The 17,698-nt window shown below is 58.5% G+C and overlaps 1 protein-coding gene across 1 annotated transcript in view; it reads right to left on the reverse strand.

The window, feature by feature from the left end:
* The window catches only part of LOC140411269 (uncharacterized), a 27,783-nt gene extending 12,742 nt beyond the window's left edge, over nt 1-15,041 (reverse strand). Inside the window, exon 1 of the mRNA XM_072500392.1 lies at nt 14,754-15,041. Coding sequence (XP_072356493.1) covers nt 14,754-14,911 — 158 coding nt within the window. The 5' untranslated portion in view covers nt 14,912-15,041. The remainder of the gene's footprint in view (nt 1-14,753) is intronic.
* Between the last annotated feature and the right edge of the window lie 2,657 nt (nt 15,042-17,698).

Raw genomic sequence — 17,698 nt, forward strand, 5'->3', positions numbered from 1 at the left:
GGAGGAGGCCCCATTCAGCCCCTTCCCCAGCCTGTTACACAGGAACAGGAGGAGGCCCCATTCAGCCCCTTCTCCAGCCTGTTACACAGGAACAGGAGGAGGCCCCATTCAGCCCCTTCTCCAGCCTGTTACACCTGTCGCTTTGTATTTTGACATATCTTCCCACACAATCTGCCTTGAACTCTCCATATCTGTATCGTATTAAAAAAAAGCGACCTCTGTTCTGACAAAAAGGGACAATTTCACATTTTAAACTTTATAAGCGGTTCTTCAAGGTCATGCACAGAATAAGCACGGAGCAGAGATTATAGATGTTTAATCTGGAAGGATGGACATTCTGTACCCTGGGCACTCCACCAAACAGTCAGCAGATCGCTAAGAATGTTAATACAGAGCGCGGCGAAACTCAGAAACAACTGTAACAGTCGGAATGGGAATGAGTCTCAAAATCTACTTTGAGCAAATTTCTCAAAGAAAACAGGGTGGAAGGGAGAGATTGAACTGTATGCACTGCCAGAGGGTCAGTACTGAGGGAGTGCCGCACTGTCAGAGGGTCAGTACTGAGGGAGTGCTGCACTGTCAGAGGGTCAGTACTGAGGGAGTGCTGCACTGTCAGAGGGTCAGTACTGAGGGAGTGCCGCACTGTCAGAGGGTCAGTACTGAGGGAGTGCCGCACTGTCAGAGGGTCAGTACTGAGGGAGTGCTGCACTGTCCGAGGGTCAGTACTGAGGGAGTGCTGCACTGTCCGAGGGTCAGAACTGAGGGAGTGCTGCACTGTCAGAGGGTCAGCACTGAGGGAGTGCTGCACTGTCAGAGGGTCAGTACTGAGGGAGCGCCGCACTGTCAGAGGGTCAGTACTGAGGGAGTGCTGCTCTGTCAGAGGGTCAGTACTGAGTGAGCGCTGCACTGTCAGAGGGTCAGTACTGAGGGAGTGCCGCACTGTCAGAGGGTCAGTACTGAGGGAGTGCTGCACTGTCAGAGGGTCAGTACTGAGGGAGTGCCGCACTGTCAGAGGGTCAGCACTGAGGGAGTGCTGCACTGTCAGAGGGTCAGTACTGAGGGAGTGCCGCACTGTCAGAGGGTCAGTACTGAGGGAGCGCCGCACTGTCAGAGGGTCAGTACTGAGGGAGTGCTGCACTGTCAGAGGGTCAGCACTGACGGAGTGCTGCACTGTCAGAGGGTCAGTACTGAGGGAGTGCCGCACTGTCAGAGGGTCAGTACTGAGGGAGTGCCGCACTGTCAGAGGGTCAGTACTGAGGGAGTGCCACACTGTCAGAGGGTCAGTACTGAGGGAGTGCCGCACTGTCAGAGGGTCAGTACTGAGGGAGTGCTGCACTGTCAGAGGGTCAGTACTGAGGGAGCGCTGCACTGTCAGAGGGTCAGGACTGAGGGAGTGCTGCACTGTCAGAGGGTCAGTACTGAGGGAGTGCTGCACTGTCAGAGGGTCAGTACTGAGGGAGTGCTGCACTGTCAGAGGGTCAGGACTGAGGGAGTGCTGCACTGTCAGAGGGTCAGTACTGAGGGAGTGCTGCACTGTCAGAGGGTCAGTGCTGAGGGAGTGCCGCACTGTCAGAGGGTCAGTACTGAGGGAGTGCTGCACTGTCAGAGGGTCAGTACTGAGGGAGAGCTGCACTGTCAGAGGGTCAGTACTGAGGGAGAGCTGCACTGTCAGAGGGTCAGTACTGAGGGAGTGCCGCACTGTCAGAGGGTCAGTACTGAGGGAGAGCTGCACTGTCAGAGGGTCAGCACTGAGGGAGAGCTGCACTGTCAGAGGGTCAGCACTGAGGGAGTGCCGCACTGTCAGAGGGTCAGCACTGAGGGAGTGCCGCACTGTCAGAGGGTCAGTACTGAGGGAGTGCTGCACTGTCAGAGGGTCAGTACTGAGGGAGTGCCGCACTGTCAGAGGGTCAGCACTGAGGGAGTGCTGCACTGTCAGAGGGTCAGTACTGAGGGAGTGCCGCACTGTCAGAGGGTCAGTACTGAGGGAGTGCCGCACTGTCAGAGGGTCAGTACTGAGGGAGTGCCGCACTGTCAGAGGGTCAGCACTGAGGGAGAGCTGCACTGTCAGAGGGTCAGTACTGAGGGAGTGCCGCACTGTCAGAGGGTCAGTACTGAGGGAGCGCCGCACTGTCAGAGGGTCAGTACTGAGGGACTGCCGCACTGTCAGAGGGTCAGTACTGAGGGAGTGCAGCACTGCCAGAGGGTCAGTACTGAGGGAGTGCCGCACTGCCAGAGGGTCAGTACTGAGGGAGAGCCGCACTGTCAGAGGGTCAGTACTGAGGGAGTGCCGCACTGTCAGAGGGTCAGTACTGAGGGAGTGCAGCACTGCCAGAGGGTCAGTACTGAGGGAGTGCCGCACTGCCAGAGGGTCAGTACTGAGGGAGTGCTGCACTGTCAGAGGGTCAGTACTGAGGGAGTGCCGCACTGTCAGAGGATCAGTACTGAGGGAGTCCCGCACTGTCAGAGGGTCAGTACTGAGGGGGTGCTGCACTGTCAGAGGGTCAGTACTGAGGGAGTCCCGCACTGTCAGAGGGTCAGTACTGAGGGAGTGCTGCACTGTCAGAGGGTCAGTACTGAGGGAGTGCTGCACTGTCAGAGGGTCAGTACTGAGGGAGTGCCGCACTGCCAGAGGGTCAGTACTGAGGGAGTGCTGCACTGCCAGAGGGTCAGTACTGAGGGAGTGCTGCACTGTCAGAGGGTCAGTACTGAGGGAGCGCCGCACTGTCAGAGGGTCAGTACTCAGGGAGTGCCGCACTGTCAGAGGGTCAGTACTGAGGGAGTGCTGCACTGTCAGAGGGTCAGTACTGAGGGAGTGCTGCACTGTCAGAGGGTCAGTACTGAGGGAGTGCCGCACTGTCAGAGGGTCAGTACTGAGGGAGCGCTGCACTGTCAGAGGGTCAGTACTGAGGGAGTGCTGCACTGTCAGAGGGTCAGTACTGAGGGAGCGCCGCACTGTCAGAGGGTCAGTACTGAGGGAGTGCCGCACTGTCAGAGGGTCAGTACTGAGGGAGAGCTGCACTGTCAGAGGGTCAGTACTGAGGGTGCTGCACTGTCAGAGGGTCAGTACTGAGGGAGAGCTGCACTGTCAGAGGGTCAGTACTGAGGGAGTCCCGCACTGTCAGAGGGTCAGTACTGAGGGAGCGCCGCACTGTCAGAGGGTCAGTGCTGAGGGAGTGACACACTGTCAGAGGGTCAGTACAGAGGGAGCGCGGCACTGTCAGAGGGTCAGTACTGAGGGAGTCCCGCACTGTCAGAGGGTCAGTACTGAGGGAGCGCTGCACTGTCAGAGGGTCAGTACTGAGGGAGCGCCGCACTGTCAGAGGGTCAGTACTGAGGGAGTGCTGCACTGCCAGAGGGTCAGTACTGAGGGAGTGCTGCACTGTCAGAGGGTCAGTACTGAGGGAGCGCCGCACTGTCAGAGGGTCAGTACTGAGGGAGTGCTGCACTGTCAGAGGGTGAGTACTGAGGGAGTGCCGCACTGCCAGAGGGTCAGTACTGAGGGAGTGCCGCACTGTCAGAGGGTCAGTACTGAGGGAGTGCTGCACTGCCAGAGGGTCAGTACTGAGGGAGTGCCGCACTGTCAGAGGGTCAGTACTGAGGGAGCGCTGCACTGTCAGAGGGTCAGTACAGAGGGAGTGCTGCACTGTCAGAGGGTCAGTACTGAGGGAGCGCCGCACTGTCAGAGGGTCAGTGCTGAGGGAGAGCTGCACTGTCAGAGGGTCAGTACTGAGGGAGTGCCGCACTGTCAGAGGGTCAGTACTGAGGGAGAGCTGCACTGTCAGAGGGTCAGTACTGAGGGTGCTGCACTGTCAGAGGGTCAGTACTGAGGGAGAGCTGCACTGTCAGAGGGTCAGTACTGAGGGAGTCCCGCACTGTCAGAGGGTCAGTACTGAGGGAGCGCCGCACTGTCAGAGGGTCAGTGCTGAGGGAGTGACACACTGTCAGAGGGTCAGTACAGAGGGAGCGCGGCACTGTCAGAGGGTCAGTACTGAGGGAGTCCCGCACTGTCAGAGGGTCAGTACTGAGGGAGTGCCGCACTGTCAGAGGGTCAGTACTGAGAGAGTGCTGCACAGTCAGAGGGTCAGTACTGAGGGAGTGCTGCACTGTGTGAGGGTCAGTACTGAGGGAGAGCTGCACTGTCAGAGGGTCAGTACTGAGGGAGTGCTGCACTGTCAGAGGGTCAGTACTGAGGGAGTGCTGCACTGTCAGAGGGTCAGTACTGAGGGAGTGCCGCACTGTCAGAGGGTCAGTACTGAGGGAGTGCTGCACTGTCAGAGGGTCAGTACTGAGGGAGAGCTGCACTGCCAGAGGGTCAGTACTGAGGGAGTGCTGCACTGTCAGAGGGTCAGTACTGAGGGAGAGCTGCACTGTCAGAGGGTCAGTACTGAGGGAGTGCTGCACTGTCAGAGGGTCAGTACTGAGGGAGAGCTGCACTGTCAGAGCGTCAGTACTGAGGGAGTGCTGCACTGTCAGTGGGTCAGGACTGAGGGAGTGCCGCACTGTCAGAGGGTCAGTACTGAGGGAGTGCTGCACTGTCAGAGCGTCAGTTCTGAGGGAGTGCTGCACTGCCAGAGGGTCAGTACTGAGGGAGTGCTGCACTGTCAGAGGGTCAGTACTGAGGGAGAGCTGCACTGTCAGAGGGTCAGTACTGAGGGAGTGCTGCACTGTCAGAGGGTCAGTGCTGAGGGAGTGCCGCACTGTCAGAGGGTCAGTGCTGAGGGAGTGCCGCACTGTCAGAGGGTCAGTACTGAGGGAGTGCCGCACTGTCAGAGGATCAGTACTGAGGGAGTGCCGCACTGTCAGAGGGTCAGTACTGAGGGAGTGCAGCAGTCAGAGGGTCAGTACTGAGGGAGTGCTGCACTGTCAGAGGGTCAGTACTGAGGGAGTGCCGCACTGTCAGAGGGTCAGTACTGAGGGAGTGCTGCACTGTCAGAGGGACAGTACTGAGGGAGTGCTGCACTGTCAGAGGGTCAGTACTGAGGGTGCGCTGCACTGTCAGAGGGTCAGTACTGAGGGAGTGCCGCATTGTCAGAGGGTCAGTACTGAGGGAGTGCCGCACTGTCAGAGGGTCAGTACTGAGGGAGTGCCGCACTGTCAGAGGGTCAGTACTGAGGGAGTGCCGCATTGTCAGAGGGTCAGTACTGAGGGAGTGCCGCACTGTCAGAGGGTCAGTACTGAGGGAGTGCCGCACTGTCAGAGGGTCAGTACTGAGGGAGTGCTGCACTGTCAGAGGGTCAGTACTGAGGGAGTGCCGCACTGTCAGAGGGTCAGTACTGAGGGAGTGCTGCACTGTCAGAGGTCAGTACTGAGGGAGTGCCGCACTGTCAGAGGGTCAGTACTGAGGGAGTGCTGCACTGTCAGAGGGTCAGTACTGAGGGAGTGCTGCACTGTCAGAGGGTCAGTACTGAGGGAGTGCCGCATTGTCAGAGGGTCAGTACTGAGGGAGTGCCGCACTGTCAGAGGGTCAGTACTGAGGGAGTGCCGCACTGTCAGAGGGTCAGTACTGAGGGAGTGCCGCACTGTCAGAGGGTCAGTACTGAGGGAGTGCCGCACTGTCAGAGGGTCAGTACTGAGGGAGTGCCGCACTGTCAGGGGGTCAGTACTGAGGGAGTGCCGCACTGTCAGAGGGTCAGTACTGAGGGAGTGCCGCACTGTCAGAGGGTCAGTACTGAGGGAGTGCTGCACTGTCAGAGGGTCAGTACTGAGGGAGAGCTGCACTGTCAGAGGGTCAGTACTGAGGGAGAGCTGCACTGTCAGAGGGTCAGTACTGAGGGAGTGCCGCACTGTCAGAGGGTCAGTGCTGAGGGAGTGCCGCACTGTCAGAGGGTCAGTACTGAGGGAGTGCCGCACTGTCAGAGGGTCAGTACTGAGGGAGTGCCGCACTGTCAGAGGGTCAGTACTGAGGGAGTGCCGCACTGTCAGAGGGTCAGTACTGAGGGAGTGCTGCACTGTCAGAGAGTTAGTACTGAGGGAGAGCTGCACTGTCAGAGGGTCAGTACTGAGGGAGTGCTGCACTGTCAAAGGGTCAGTACTGAGGGTGTGCTGCACTGTCAGAGGGTCAGTACTGAGGGAGTGCTGCACTGTCAGAGGGTCAGTACTGAGGGAGTGCTGCACTGTCAGAGGGTCAGTACTGAGGGAGCGCTGCACAGTCAGAGGGTCAGTCCTGAGGCAGTGCCGCACTGTCAGAGGGTCAGTACTGAGGGAGTGCTGCACTGTCAGAGGGTCAGTACTGAGGGAGCGCTGCACAGTCAGAGGGTCAGTCCTGAGGCAGTGCCGCACTGTCAGAGGGTCAGTACTGAGGGAGTGCCGCACTGTCAGAGGGTCAGTACTGAGGGAGTGCCGCACTGTCAGAGGGTCAGTACTGAGTGGTGTAGCGACAACAATCTCTCCCTCAATGTCAGCGAATTAAAGAGATGGTCATTGAGTTCAGGAAGCAAAGAATGTACACACCCCTGTCAGCATCAACGGGGCCGACAAATTCCTCAGTGTGCACATCACCAACAATCTTGTGCTACCGTGGGCAGCACGGTAGCACAAGTGATTAGCACTGTGGCTTCACAGCGCCAGGGCCCCAGGTTCGATTCCCCGCTGGGTCACTGTCTGTGCGGAGTCTGCACATCCTCCCCGTGTCTGCGTGGGTTTCCTCCGGGTGCTCCGGTTTCCTCCCACAGTCCAAAGATGTGCAGGTTAGGTGGATTGGCCATGATAAATTACCCGTAGTGTCCATAAGGGTTGGGAGGGGTTATTGGGTTGCGGGGATAAGGTGGAAGTGAGGGATTAATGTGGGTCGGTGCAGACTCGATGGGCCGAATGGCCTCCTTCTGCACTGTATGTTCTATGTAATCTATGTAATCTATGTAATCTGTCCTGGTCCACACACATCGACACGACGACCAAGAAAGCACAACAGAGCCTCTACTTCTAATCATAATCTTTATGATCGTCACAAGTCGGCTCCCATTAACCCTGCAATGAAGTTACTGTGAAAAGCCCCCAGTCGCCACATTCCGTCGCCTGTTCGGGTATGCGGAGGGAGAATTCAGAATGTCCACATTCACCCAACAAGCCCGTCTTGGGGGACTCGTGGGAGGAAACCGGAGCGCCCGGAGGGAACGCACGCAGACACGGGGGGGGGGAACGTGCAGACTCCGCACAGTGCAGACTCCGCACAGCCGGAGCGCTCCTCCCGGAGGGAACCCGCGCAGACACGGGGGGGGGGGAACGTGCAGACTCCGCACAGTGCAGACTCCGCACAGCCGGAGAGCTCCTCGCGGAGGGAACCCGTGCAGACACGGGGGGGGAGATCGTGCAGACTCCGCACAGCCGGAGCGCTCCTCGCGGAGGGAACCCGCGCAGACACGGGGGGGGGGAGATCGTGCAGACTCCGCACAGCCGGAGCGCTCCTCGCGGAGGGAACCCGTGCAGACACGGGGGGGGAGATCGTGCAGACTCCGCACAGCCGGAGCGCTCCTCGCGGAGGGAACCCGTGCAGACACGGGGGGGGAGATCGTGCAGACTCCGCACAGCCGGAGCGCTCCTCGCGGAGGGAACCCGCGCAGACACGGGGGGAGGGGGGGGAGAACGTGCAGACTCCGCACAGCCGGAGCGCTCCTCGCGGAGGGAACCCGCGCAGACACGGGGGGGACGGGACGTGCAGACTCCGCACAGCCGGAGCGCTCCTCGCGGAGGGAACGCGCGCAGACACGGGGGGGGGGGGGGGGGAGAACGTGCAGACTCCGCACAGCCGGAGCGCTCCTCGCGGAGGGAACGCGCGCAGACACGGGGGGGGGGGGAGAACGTGCAGACTCCGCACAGCCGGAGCGCTCCTCGCGGAGGGAACGCGCGCAGACACGGGGGGGGGGGGGGGGGAGAACGTGCAGACTCCGCACAGCCGGAGCGCTCCTCGCGGAGGGAACCCGCGCAGACACGGGGGGGGGGGAGAACGTGCAGACTCCGCACAGCCGGAGCGCTCCTCGCGGAGGGAACCCGCGCAGACACGGGGGGGGGGGGAGAACGTGCAGACTCCGCACAGCCGGAGCGCTCCTCGCGGAGGGAACCCGCGCAGACACAGGGGGGGAGAACGTGCAAACTCCGCACAGCCGGAGCGCTCCTCGCGGAGGGGACCCGCGCAGACACGGGGGGGGGGGGAGAACGTGCAGACTCCGCACAGCCGGAGCGCCCGGAGGGAACCCGCGCAGACACGGGGGGGGGGGGGAGAACGTGCAGACTCCGCACAGCCGGAGCGCCCGGAGGGAACGCGCGCAGACACGGGGGTGGGGGGAGAACGTGCAGACTCCGCACAGCCGGAGCGCCCGGAGGGAACGCGCGCAGACACGGGAGGGGGGGGGAGAACGTGCAGACTCCGCACAGTCGGAGCGCTCCTCGCGGAGGGAACCCGCGCAGACACGGGGGGGGGGGGGAGAACGTGCAGACTCCGCACAGCCGGAGCGCCCGGAGGGAACCCGCGCAGACACGGGGGGGGGAGAACGTGCAGACTCCGCACAGCCGGAGCGCCCGGAGGGAACGCGCGCAGACACGGGGGGGGGGGGGAGAACGTGCAGACTCCGCACAGCCGGAGCGCTCCTCGCGGAGGGAACGCGCGCAGACACGGGGGGGGGGGGGGGGGGAGAACATGCAGACTCCGCACAGCCGGAGCGCTCCTCGCGGAGGGAACCCGCGCAGACACGGGGGGGGAGAACGTGCAGACTCCGCACAGCCGGAGCGCTCCTCGCGGAGGGAACCCGCGCAGACACGGGGGGGGAGAACGTGCAGACTCCGCACAGCCGGAGCGCCCGGAGGGAACGCGCGCAGACACGGGGGGGGGGGGGGGGGAGAACCTCCTCCAGCCTCTACAACCCACCCTGTCTCTGTAACCTCCTCCAGCCCCTACAACTCTCCCAATCTCTGTAACCTCCTCCAGTCCCTACAACCCTCCCTTATCTCTGTAACTTCAGCCCCTAAAACCCCCCTTATGACTATAACCTCCTCCAGCCCCTGCAACCCCGTTACTCTGTAACCTCCTCCAGCCCCTACAACCCTCCCTATCTCTCTAACCTCCTCCAGTCCCTACAACCCTCCCTATCTCTGTAACTTCCTCCAGTCCCGACAATCCTCCCTATCTCTGTAACCGCCTCCAGCCTCCACAACCCTCCCTATCTCTTAAACCTCCAAATACTCTACAACCATCCCTCTCTGTAACCTCCTCCAGCCCCAACAACCCTCCCTATCTCTCTAACCTCATCCAGACTCTACAACCCTCCCGATCTCTGTGACTTCATCCAGCCTCTACAATGCTCCCTATCTCTGTATCCTTCCCCAGCCCCTACAACCCTCCCTATCTTTGTAACCTCCTCCAGCCCCTACAACCTCCCTATCTCTGTAACCTCCTCCTGCCCCTACAACCCTCCCTATCTCTGTAACCTCCTCCAGCCTCTACAACCCTCCCTATCTCTGTAACCTCCTCCAGCCCCGACCACGGTCACTATCTCTATAACCTCCTCCAGTCCGAACAATCCTCCCTATCTCGGTAACCTCCTCCAGCCTCTACATCCCTCCCTATCTCTGTACCTTCAGCCCCTAAAACCCCCCTTATGATTATAACCTCCCCCAGCCCCTGCAACACCCTTACTCTGTAACCTCCTCCAGCCTCTACAACCCTCCCGATCTCTGTAACCTCCTCCAGCCCCCACAACCCTCCCTATCTCTGTAACCTCCTCCAGTCCCTACAACCCTCCCTATCTCTGTAACTTCCTCCAGTCCCTACAACCCTCCCTATCTCTGTAACCGCCTCCAGCCTCCACAACCCTCCCTATCTCTGAAACCTCCAACGACCCTACAACCCTCCCTATCTCTGTAACCTCCTCCAGCCCCTACAACCTTCCCTCTCTCTGTAACTTCCTCCAGTCCCTACAACCCTCCCGATCTCTGTAACCGCCTCCAGCCTCCACAACCCTCCCTACCTCTGAAACCTCCAACGACGCTACAACCCTCCCTCTCTGTAACCTCCTCTAGCCCCTACAACCCTCCCTATCTCTCTAACCTCATCCAGTCTCTCCAACCCTACCGATCTCTGTAACCTCCTCCAGCCCCTGCAATCCTCCCTATCTCTGTATCCTCCTCCAGCCCCTACAACTCTCCCTGTCTCTGTAACCTCCTCCAGCCCCTACAACCCTCCCTATCTCTGTAACCTCCTCCAGTCCCCACAACCCTCCCTATCTCTGTAACCTCCTCCAGCCGCGACAACCCTCCCTATCTCTGTAACCTCCTCCAGTCCCTACACCCCCCTATCTCTGTAACCTCCTCCAGCCCCTACAACCCTCCCTATCTCTGTAACCTCCTCCAGCCACGACACCCCTCCCTATCTCTGTAATCTTCTCCAGCCCCTACAACCCTCTCTATCTCGGAAACCTCCTCCAGCCTCTACAACCGTCCCTCTCTCTGTAACCGCCTCCAGCCTGCACAACCTTCCCTATCTCTGAAACCTCCAACGACCCTACAACCCTCCCTCTCTGTAACCTCCTCCAGCCCCTACATCCCTCCCTATCCCTGTAACCTCCTCCAGCCCCTACACCCCTCCCTATCTCTGTATCCTCCTCCAGCCCCTGCAACCCTCCCTATCTCTGTAACCTACTCCAGTCCCTACAGCCCTCCCCATCTCTGTAATCTTCTCCAGCCCCTCCAACCCTCCCTATCTCTGTAACCTCCGCCAGTCCCTACAACCCTCCCTATCTCTGTAACCTCCTCCAGCCCCTGCAACCCTCCCTATCTCTGTAACCTCCTCCAGCCCCTACAACCCTCTCTATCTCTGAAACCTCCTCCAGCCTCTACAACCCTCCCTCTCTCTGTAACCTCCTCCAGCCCCTCCAACCCACCCTATCTCTGTAACCTCCTCCAGTCCCTACAAACCTCCCTATCTCTGTAACCTCCTCCAGCCCCTGCAACCCTCCCTATCACTGAAATCTCCTCCAGCCTCTACAACCCTCCCTCTCTCTGTAACCTCCTCCAGCCCCTACAACCCTCCCTATCTCTGTAACCTCCTCCAGTCCCTACAAACCTCCCTATCTCTGTAACCTCCTCCAGCACCTGCAATCCTCCCTATCTCTGTATCCTCCTCCAGTCTCTACAACCCTCCCGATCTCTGTTCCCTCCTCCAGCCTCGACAAATCTCCCTATCTCTGTACCCTCACCCAGCCCCTGCAACCCTCCCTATCTCTGTCACCTCCTCCAGCCTCTACAACCCTACCCATCTCTGTAACCTCCTCCAGTCCGTACAACCCTCCCTATCTCTGTAACCTCCTCCAGCCCCTACAACCCTCCCTATCTCTGTAACCTCCTCCAGCCCCCTACACCCCTCCCTATCACTGTAACCTCCTCCAGACCCTGCAATCCTGCCTATCTCTGTAACCTTCTCCAGACCCTACAACCCTCCCTATCTCTGTAACCTCCTGAAGACCCTGCAATCCTGCCTATCTCTGTAACCTTCTCCAGACCCTACAACCCTCCCTATCTCTGTAACCTCCTCCAGTCCCTACAACCCTCCCTATCTCTGTAACCTCCTCCAGCCCCTACAACCCTCCCTATCTCTGTAACCTCCTCCAGCCCCTACAACCCTCCCTATCTCTGTAACCTCCTCCAGTCCCAACAACACTCCCTCTCTCTGTAATCTCCTCCAGTCCCTGCAACCCTCCCCATCTCTGAAACCTCCTCCAGCCTCGACAACCCTCCCTATCTCTGTAACTCCTCCAGTCCCAACAACCCTCCCCATCTCTGTAACCTCCTCCAGTCCCTACAACCCTCCCTTATCTCTGTAACTTCAGCCCCTAAAACCCTCCTTATGACTATAACCTCCTCTAGCCCCTGCAACCCCCTTACTCTGTAACCTCCTCCAGCCCCTACAACACTCCCTATCTCTCTAACCTCCTCCAGTCTCTACAACCCTCCCGATCTCTGTAACTTCATCCAGCCCATCCAACCCACCCTATCTCTATGACCTCCTCCAGTCCCTACAACCCTCCCTATCTCTGTAACTTCCTCCAGTCCCGACAATCCTCCCTATCTCTGTAACCGCCTCCAGCCTCCACAACCCTCCCTATCTCTGTAACCTCCTCCAGCCCCTACAACCCTCCCTATCTCTGTAACCTGCTCCTGCCCCCTACAACCCTCCCTATCATTGTAACCTCCAAATACTCTACAACGCTCCCTATCTCTGTATCCTTCCCCAGCCCCTGCAACCCTCCCTATCTCTGTAACCTCCTCCAGCCTCTACAACCCTCCCTATCACTGTAACCTCCTCCAGCCCCGACCACAGTCACTATCTCTATAACCTCCTCCAGTCCGAACAATCCTCCCTATCTCTGTAACCTCCTCCAGTCCCTACAACCCTCCCTATCTCTGTACCTTCAGCCCCTAAAACCCCCCTTATGACTATAACCTCCTCTAGCCCCTGCAACCCCCTTACTCTGTAACCTCCTCCAGCCTCTACAACCCTCCCGATCTCTCTAACCTCCTCCAGTCTCTACAACCCTCCCTATCTCTGTAACCTCCTCCAGCCCCTCCAACCCTCCCTATCTCTGTAACCTCCTCCAGCCCCTACAACCCTCCCTATCTCTCTAACCTCATCCAGTCTCTACAACCCTCCCGATCTCTGTAACCTCCTCCAGCCCCTGCAATCCTCCCTATCTCTGTATCCTCCTCCAGCCCCTACAACCCTCCCTGTCTCTGTAACCTCCTCCAGCCCCTACAACCCTCCCTATCTCTGTATCCTCCTCCAGCCCCTATAAACCTCCCTATCTCTGTAACCTCCTCCAGCCCCTAAAGCCCTCCCCATCTCTGTGACCTTCTCCAGCACCTACAACGCTCCCTATCTCTGTAACCTCCTCCAGCCCCTACAACCCTCTCTATCTCGGAAACCTCCTCCAGTCTCTACAACCCTCCCTCTCTCTGTAACCGCCTCCAGCCTGCACAACCTTCCCTATCTCTGAAACCTCCAACGACCCTACACCCCTCCCTATCTCTGAAACCTCCTCCAGCGTCTACAACCCTCCCTGTCTCTATAACCTCCTCCAGCCTCTACAACCCTCCCTGTCTCTATAACCTCCTCCAGCCCCTACAACCCTCCCTATCTCTGTAACCTCCTCCAGTCCCCACAACCCTCCCTATCTCTGTAACCTCCTCCAGACCCTAAAACCCTCAAGTCTATAACCTCCTCCAGCCCCTGCAACTCCCTTACTCTGTAACCTCCTCCAGCCCCTACAACCCTCCCTATCTCTGTTACCTCCTCCAGCCCCTACAACCCTCCCCATCTCTCTAACCGCCTCCAGCCTCCACAATGCTCCCTATCTCTGAAACCTCCAATGACCCTACAACCCTCCCCATCTCTGAAACCTCCTCCAGCCTCTACAACCCTCCCTGTCTCTATAACCTCCTCCAGCCCCTACAACCCTCCTTATCTCTGTAACCTCTTGCACCCCCTCCAACCCTCCCTATCTCTGTAACCTCCTCCAGTCCCCACAACCCTCCCAATATCTGTAACCTCCTCCAGCCCCTAAAACCCTCAAGTCTATAACCTCCTCTAGCTCCTGCAACTCCCTTACTCTGTAACCTCCTCCAGCCCCTACAACCCTCCCCATCTCTCTAACCGCCTCCAGCCTCCACAATGCTCCCTATCTCTGAAACCTCCAACGACCCTACAACCCTCCCCATCTCTGTAACCTCCTCCAGCCCCTACAACCCTCCCTATCTCTGTAACCTGCTCCAACCCCTACAACCCTCCCTCTCTCTGTAACCTCCTCCAGCCCCTACAAGCCTCCCTATCCCTGTAACCTCCTACAGCTCCTACACCCCTCCCTATCTCTGTAACCTCCTCCAGCCCCTACAACTCTCCCTATCTCTCTCACCTCCTCCAGTCTCTACAACCCGCCCGATCTCTGTAACCTCATCCAGCCGCTACAAGCCTCCCTATCCCTGTAACCTCCTCCAGCCCCTACAACCCTCCGTCTCTGTAACCTCCTCCAGCCCCTACAATTCTCCCTATCTCTCTCACCTCCTCCAGTCTCTACAACCCTCCCGATCTCTGTAACCTCATCCAGCCGCTACAAGCCTCCCTATCCCTGTAACCTCCTACAGCTCGTACACCCCTCCCTATCTCGGAAATCTCCTCCAGCCCCTACAGCCCTCCCATCTCTGTTTGACCTCCTTTGACTCTCCGAGATCTCTGAGCTCCTCCAATTGCCTCTTGGGCCTCCCTCGATTTGAATCTCATTGGTGGCCATTCCTCCAGCGGCCTGGGCTGCCGAGCTCTGGCATTCCCTCTCTGAACCGCTCTACGACGCTCTCTGTCTCGGTCTCAGTCTCCGCCTCTCTCTCTCTCTCGCTCCTTTAAAGTCTTTCTGAACATCTCCCTTTGACCGGCCTGGAGATAACTTGTACAAATATCTCCTGCTTTTGCACGGGGCAATGTTTGTGTCCGGTTAACCCTCTGACCTCCCCCCTCGCTCCATTCCCCCCCCCCATTCCCCATGTTGCTTTTCGGAAGGGGCTGGTGGAAAATCCGGGATTGGGATGGGGGGGGGGGGGAAGCAGGTGGGAAGGAGGGTTTGAGGGAGCGGATGATCGTTGATCGTTTTGCGGGGGGGGGGGGGGGAAGCAGGCTCGAGGGGCTGAATGGCCAGCTGTAATTTCTTTGCTTCTCAGCGCCTCCCCCCTCCCCTCTCCCCCAGAGCCCCAGCTGGTCTGGCGTCCACGGGTCTACGCACCTTGTCTGCTGAAGGGTAGATTTTGAGGTGGAGCAGATGTCCACGGTCAGCTCTGCGATCGTTTCGTCCATCGTCAGTGCCGGATTGGAGTAAGCGAAACGGTCCTTGCTGTCCATCGCTGCATGGAGAGTGGACCTCGAATCGTTCAGCATCTCCATCCCGCACCCTCTTTGCACTCGAGATCCGCCCACCAGTCCCCTCGCCTTCCCCTCCTTATTTCTCTCTCGCTCGCTGTATTTCCCCCTGCTGCCACCCCTGTCTCTGCCTGCCTCGATTCGCTGGTGCACACTCTCTCTCTCTGCTGCCTCTCTCTCTCTATCTCAGTGTCTGTCCCACCCCCCTCTCTGTCTCTCAGCCCCTCTCCCCGCCTCTTCCCCCTCTGTCCCTCTCTCTGTTTTTGTCTCTTTCTCTCTCTCTGTCTGTCCCCCTCACTCTCTTCTTCCTGATCTGTTTCTGTCCCTCTGTTTTACGCCCTCTTTCTCTGTCCCTCTCACTCTCTGTCTCACTATCTTTCTCTCTCACTCTTTGCCCCTGTCTCTGTATCTTTCTCTCTCTCTGTCCTCCTCTAACCCCGGTCTCTATCTCTGTCCCCTCTAACCCCACTCTCTGTCTCTGTCCCACTCTAACCCCGCTCTCTATCTCTGTCCCCTCTAACCCCGCTCTCTATCTCTGTCCCACTCTAACCCCGCTCTCTAACTCTGTCCCCTCTAACCCCACTCTCTGTCTCTGTCCCACTCTAACCCCGCTCTCTATCTCTGTCCCCTCTAACCCCACTCTCTATCTCTGTCCTCCTCTAACCCCGCTCTCTATCTCTGTCCCACTCTAACCCCGCTCTCTAACTCTGTCCCCTCTAACCCCACTCTCTGTCTCTGTCCCACTCTAACCCCGCTCTCTATCTCTGTCCCACTCTAACCCCGCCCTCTATCTCTGTGCCCTCGAAATCCGCTCCTCTCGGTCTCTGCCCCTCTCTCAATCTCAGTCCCTGTCCCACCCCGTCTCTTTCTGGTCCCCCTCTCTCTCTCAGTCTCCGTCCTGATTCCCCCGAGATCTCGATCCACCAGGATCGAAGCCGGAGTGAAGATCTTTCGTTGGTTTAGCGCGCGCGAGAGAGAGAGAGAGAGAGACTCGTAAATGGTCAGCAAGATATTGATAATCTGAATCTGAACTTTGAGCTGATTGTCAAACCCTGGGTAAATACAACCATAAATGCTGAAAAAGCTCAATTGCTTTGAGGTAGTACCTGTGACGAAAGAGAGAGAGAGAGACAGCGTTAGTGAGCAAAGTCAATGAACTAGCGTTCAAACTGGGAAGAGGTGAGAGATGGAGTGGGTTTTAAGGAGGCAAATGTTTGTGGAGTTGGGAGTGGTGAGAACAAAAGGGAGAGTTCGGTGACAGGCAGGGCCGTTTGAACGACAAAAGGGACCATGATGCAAGGTCAACGTCAATGGAGAAGCAAAGAAGACGAAGTTGGGTCCAGAGGATGTGCAAATAGTAACAGCTTGGGCACCACAGAAACCTACTTCCCAAATAAACGGGAGCCGGGGTCACGACCGAGCCGATCGAGCTCAACGTTAGGCCCGGGAGGCCGTTTTGGGCGGACGAGAGGCTGCTCCTCGAGCAGACCGAGAACAGAGAGGTCAGGGTGGGGGCAAGGCGGAGACGTAAAGTGAGCAGAGAACAGGGGGGGGGGGGGGGGGCATTCGGCCCCTCGAGCCTCTCCGCCCCCCCCCCATTCAACGCCACCGTGATCGATCTTCTCCCTCGACTCCACTTTCCAAAATGGCCGACCCCCTGTCCTGAGAATGTGAAGCCTCCACTGGTTCTAGACTCTCCAGCCCGCGGGGAGGGGAGGGGCGGGGGGGGGGGGGGGGGGGGAGGAAGTAGAGGGGAGTGTGTGGGTGGTTAGGGGGTAGAAACAGCCTCTCAGAATGGGCCCTGGCAAACCCTCCAAGAATTTTACACGTTTCAATGGGATCACCTCTGGGTTCTTCAAACTCCAGGGACCGCCGGCCCGTTCCACTCGGTCTCGCCTCACGGGACGATCCCCTCCTTCCAGGGACCAGCCTCTGCTGCACTCCCTCTCGGGCTATTGCGCCGTTCCGTCAGCAAGGAGGGCGGCAGGGTATTCCAGGCCGGGTCGCCGCCAGGTCCTGCAGCAATCACTCTTGCGTACTCTACTCCCCTTACGCTGAAGGCCAGAGCCCGCATGCGCCAACGTCTGAGCTTGCATGGGCACGGAGGTGACCGAGGGGGGCAGGGAGGGAGAGGGGGCGGACCAGGGTGGCAAGGCCAGAAGTGTCAGAGACGGACGTCGTGAAGGTGAGAGAGGGCGGCAATTGGAAGCAAAATTGGTCAACGTAGCGAGGCCCAGACCAGCGCACCGATATAGTCATCGAAAGGATCCTCCAGGATGTTGCCCCGGCGACAGTGAAGGAACGGCCGATATATTTCCAAGTCAGGGTGGTGAGTGCCTCGGAGGAGACCCTCCAGGAGGGGGCGGGGGGGGGGGGGGGGGGTGTCAGGTTCTGTAGACTGGCTGAAGTGAATGACGACTTACAGAACATGTAGCTCAAAATAATTTACTGTAGAATCATAGAATCATAGAATTTACAGTGCAGAAGGAGGCCATTCGGCCCATCGAGTCTGCACCGGCTCTTGGAAAGAGCACCCCACCCAAGGTCAACACCTCCACCCTATCCCCATAACCCAGTAACCCCACCCAACACTAAGGGAAATTTTGGACACTAAGGGCAATTTATCATGGCCAATCCACCTAACCCGCACATCTTTGGACTGTGGGAGGAAACCGGAGCACCCGGAGGAAACCCACGCACACACGGGGAGGATGTGCAGACTCCGCACAGACAGTGACCCAAGCCGGAATCGAACCTGGAACCCTGGAGCTGTGAAGCAATTGTGCTGTCCACAAGGCTACCGTGCTGCCC

Source organism: Scyliorhinus torazame, chromosome 4, assembly GCF_047496885.1.
Source record: "Scyliorhinus torazame isolate Kashiwa2021f chromosome 4, sScyTor2.1, whole genome shotgun sequence".
Taxonomy (NCBI): domain Eukaryota; kingdom Metazoa; phylum Chordata; class Chondrichthyes; order Carcharhiniformes; family Scyliorhinidae; genus Scyliorhinus; species Scyliorhinus torazame.